This window comes from Phoxinus phoxinus, assembly GCF_949152265.1.
Source record: "Phoxinus phoxinus genome assembly, chromosome: 8".
Lineage (NCBI taxonomy): Eukaryota > Metazoa > Chordata > Actinopteri > Cypriniformes > Leuciscidae > Phoxinus > Phoxinus phoxinus.
The window spans coordinates 22,406,828-22,411,606 of record NC_136883.1 but is presented as its reverse complement, the minus strand read 5'-3'; the positions used below and the strand labels follow the sequence as shown (position 1 = coordinate 22,411,606).

The 4,779-nt window shown below is 38.0% G+C and overlaps 1 protein-coding gene across 1 annotated transcript; it reads left to right on the top strand.

Annotated features, from left to right (window-relative positions):
* The first annotated feature begins 316 nt into the window (after window positions 1–316).
* LOC307003461 (regulator of G-protein signaling 9-binding protein) lies at window positions 317–4,177 on the top strand. The gene has a single exon (XM_079621873.1). It carries the CDS (start codon window positions 1,686–1,688, stop codon window positions 2,412–2,414), a length of 729 nt encoding a protein of 242 aa, XP_079477999.1. The 5' UTR covers window positions 317–1,685; the 3' UTR covers window positions 2,415–4,177.
* The last annotated feature ends 602 nt before the right edge of the window (window positions 4,178–4,779 follow it).

Sequence of the window (4,779 nt, the reverse complement as noted above, 5' to 3'; positions counted from 1 at the left end):
ATGATTCATCTGGGAATGAAGAATGTGGAAAATAGGAAAACGAAAACTGTTTTGTGCAAGAAATCTTTATCAAACTTGTATCTGAACTTGAAGGACAAAATAAAAATAAGTATGAAATGTATGCAAAAAAATTAATAAAACTATAGCACACAACTTATATGATATGGGTAACTGATTTACATGAGATATAATACAGAACTATAGCTACAGTAAATGATAACAACTATTTGGATTGCATAATTTGTATTAGTTTGTACTATATAATAAATCTTTAATAGCTAAAACAGTGCATCTTAAACCTTGAGATAAACTGGGGCTAAATTACAAGAAATAGTAAAAAAACAAAAAACAACAACAATGAAAATTAGATTGCTTGACGTTCAAAAGTTGCTTGTTTCTCCAGATGTGGCTGTTGTTGTTTATAATGCCTCATCAAAAACTCCTAATTGTTTGCAGCATGTAAAATAAGAATATACATGTTCAATTAAAGTCCATATGTAAGCCTTTGAGCTTTGCTGAACAAAATAAACCATATAAGCCACTCAGCATCAACACTTCCAAGTAGGGATAAAGTTGTAAGGTGTAAGCTAAATCTAACCAAGAAAAGGATCAACTATATTTTGCTAATGCCATCACTGTAATGGTTTATGAATATCAGCTCTTATATTGGACTGCATGTTCTTTTTTATAATGTCACTGCACATTTTCTTCAAACATTTACTGTGGAAAGGCATCATGCACAAAACAGAAGCTCACAACATGTTTTGTTTTCCAAACTGCATCATATAGCCTACCACTGTAAAAAAGAAGCCTATACCCTGTAACAATGTCAAAAATATTCTTAGTTTTTATATATTATTTTGTGGTAATATAGGCTAACACATTTTATAACAAAGCTGTTAGTAGGCTATTTATTAAAAAAACAAATGACCAAATAGTGTTCATAAATACTTTTGAGAGACCTAAAAAAAAGCAATGAAATGGTATCGGCCAACCAATCGTGACAGGTTTGGCTGATCTCCCAGGATGAGAGTGACTGGTTATTTCACTGGCAAGCGTTTACTCGTAGCCTAAGCCTTTTTAAACTCGTATCACCGTGGACGGGCGAATAACGGATTGTCTTCTGAAAATCTCGGCATCATCATCATCATCATCCCTATCATCATCATAATCGACAAAAACATCACAAGCGAACAACTCCGCGCGTCAATTCGCGTTAAGAACGCTCGAACGTTTGTTTACATTCCGCCTTCGGAGAATCAGTTTACATCGCTCTCTCTCGGAATGCCTTTGTGACGTCATGGAGGTAGACATTCTCTTTGGAGTTTTAAAATGAACACCTGTTATGTTTAAAATGGCATGCTCGTTGCGCAAAAAGAAAAAGAGAGGCGACGTTTTAAATGCATGCGGACATAGCCTACTGAAGCTTTCTAATCTCCGGCAGCACAACTAAATCCGTTTAGGGATCCATTTAGTGATAAGCCCGACTGTTGCTGTCTGCACCAAGAGGGAACATGGATGGTGAGGAATTTGCAGTGACGAGAGCGATGATGATGATGATGACTGCACTCGTATGGCTGCTCTGCTCCCGTGGAAACTAGAAGACACTATCATCCAGCGTGTTATTAATATTTTCTTTTGGATTTTTTTTTTAGTGAGAAACGTATCAATATCCCCGCGCAAACATGGGCAAAGATGAATGCAAGACCATGTTGGACGCTCTGAACAAAGTAACAGCTTGTTACAGGCATCTTGTTATCGCTTTGGGGAGCACATCCGACTCCCAAAACCTGCGCGAGGAACTTAAAAAGACCCGAAAGAAAGCCCAGGAGCTGGCAGTGGCCAACAGGACTAAACTGACGGCTCTTCTGAAGGACAAAAGCATCAGCAAAGATGATCGTGCAGAATACGAGCGCCTCTGGGTGCTCTTCACCAGCAGCATGGATCTCCTGGAGGTGGACATGAAGCGATCCTTAGAGATCGGGCAGGATTTCCCCCTCAAAGTGCCAACGAGACACCTCATCCAAACGGGAATGACCGGCAGCACCACCACCGTGGCGGCCCGAGCCATGAGCGTTCAAAACATGAAGTACGAAGCCGATGCGAACATCGACACGGTGGACCTGAAAGAGCTGGAGACCGAGATCGCTCAGGTGGACCAGATGATGGAGGAGATGGAGATGAAGGTCCAGGTGGCGCCGTGGGCAGTCGAGGCGAAACAGGAGGCGGGAGCCGAGTTGAAATCAACCGTCAGTGTTGGGAATTCATCAGTTGGTGTCATCTCGATCTGCGAGGAGGAACCCAAAGAAACGGTGGAAGGAGAAAGTGGGATGATGAAAGTATTAGCGGGGATCATTTTCACCGCTGTGTTACTCATAGCTGGAATTCTGGGGTACCTGGTGATTAATTTATAATTTAGCCTATAGTTTGGCATGTATATCTGGATGACAGTGGCTCGAGGGCTTTAGATTTTCCAATGGAGGAAGCAACACGTTGCTACAGTAGGCCTGCCAATTTGCTGAGGCAGTTTATGTTGCTCTTGATGTGGAGATAAACAGATCACCTGGCCCTGGGTATTAGTATAATGCATCAGTGTTTAAAGGGAATAGCCAAAAGGAATAAAAACTCTTCCAGTGGTCCGTCATGACTGCTCCCTCAACCCCTGAAGGTAAAAAAACTGAACTGACTACAATCAGAAGTGGGATTGTCTCAGAAAGGTTTTACTTAAGGGACTTTTAAGCTAAAATTTTAATTTGAAAAGAATTGTCACTCTTTTGGCTTAATAGTAACTGGCCGTTTCATTGCTCTGCAAAGATCTACAACCTAAGATTACAACTTTTGTGACCCTCTGACCGAGCATCATTGGGTTGTGCATATTTAACAGGTATTTGTTTCACAGTTTATATTGGTAGGTGGCATATTTAAGGTTGCTCATTGTGTTTCTGACTTCCCCGGGATTCTTGTTAAGGGATAGTTCACCCAAAAATGAAAATTGTCATCATTTACTCACCCTCAAGTTGTTCCAAAGTATGAATTTCTTTCTTCAGACAAAGGAAGATGTTTTGACGAATGTTTGTAACCAAACAGTTGTGGGCCACCATTGACCTTCATAGTATTTTTTTCCCCGATACTATGGAAGTCAATGGTGTCCTATCAACTGTTTGGTTACAAAAATTCATCAAAACATCTTCTCTTGTGTTCAGCAGAACAAAGAAATTCATACAGGTTTGTAACAACTTGAGAGTGAGTAAATGATGACAACATTTTCATTTTTGGGTAAACCATCCCTTTAGTCCCTTTGCAAGCTATTGGTCAATGTCTCTGAAAATGGCCCTTCACTGACTGCTTGCACTCTTGAAAAACGGGCCTTAGGCGTGTTCTGATAAACACTCTAGTATGATAGTTAATTTGTACATATGAACTGTACTCATGTTAAATTAGTGTACATAAAATATATTTATTATAATAAATGAAGTAAATTATGCTTGTTTTGTTAAGCTTGTGCTTTGTTCATGAAGCAATTCATGTTGAAAACTTTGCATAACAAGGATTCATTTATCATGTCTTATTCCACACTGCCTTCTGGTACGTTAATTTAAAAATGCACTTGGTTTTCTTTATCCTTATTTAAGCATATAGACTGCTCACTCAGGTGTCTCTGAAGCACATTTTAGTGCTGGTTTATTTTTCTTATGCAATCAGATTCTTGAGTAAAGTTTATTTGGTCATTGTTATTCTTAAATTCTGATCCCCTTAGTTTATTTTCAGACTTTAGTTAAGTATATGGTTGGCAGATACTTCTTGCTAAACTAATTAAAAAGGTATTTATAGAAGATTTTAAAATCCCATTTACTGGCCTACTGTTCGCTGTAGCCCTGGCAGAGACTAGACTCTGTATTTTTTTTACTTTTAATGTGATCAGCTGTTAGTCCTCTTTAAACCGAAGGAAGATTTGTACTGAGCTGTACAGAATACTTCCTTTACTGCCTAATGGTAATATTGTGTCTGAAATGGTAAGAGGATATAGGCCTATTTCCTTTTCATTAATTCTTTCCTTATATAAATTATCTGTTAAGTGCATGAAAAATATGGGTTTAATAGTCTTAATCAAAAAAAATTCCATAATGATGAAACTCACAGCCTGTTCATATCATCATCATCATCATCATCATCATCATCATCATCATCATCATCTCCTCCTACAGCATAACCAGCTTTTACCCAAGTTTGATCGATTAATTAGTCTCCCGCTGTGCCATGTAACTCAGGAACCCATAATGATTGGAACAACTGCTTGTTAAGTGGCGCCCTAGAATGGAGCGTCAGGTAAGAAAATCAATGCCATTCAAAGGCCAAGTTACATATCCAGCTGCTATCTAACATTCATTAGGAAAGACTGAGAGTGAATGTAAACTACAGCAATGCATGTCAACATATGGCCAATTTATAAGGTGCCCATCCATTTCTTTTTTTGTTAAATTAGTACAATTCTGTAAGTTTAGTCAACTATAGGAGGCAAGATAAAATACATTTTTGCAGTTTTCGTGAGCATTAAAATAGCTATTTTCTATATTTAGTGCACACCGAGATCACAATTAGCTGTATGCACACTTCCAACTAAATTAATAAATTCTTAAGCATCAGTTTATGCGATGTATCAATTTATCTATTACATTGAATCAAGGAGTGTTTTTAATTGTTTACTTTTTATTTGTTATAATTTACATATAACACATTCTTATTTGTTAAAGGAATGATTACTTTTTATGCTGGCTTACT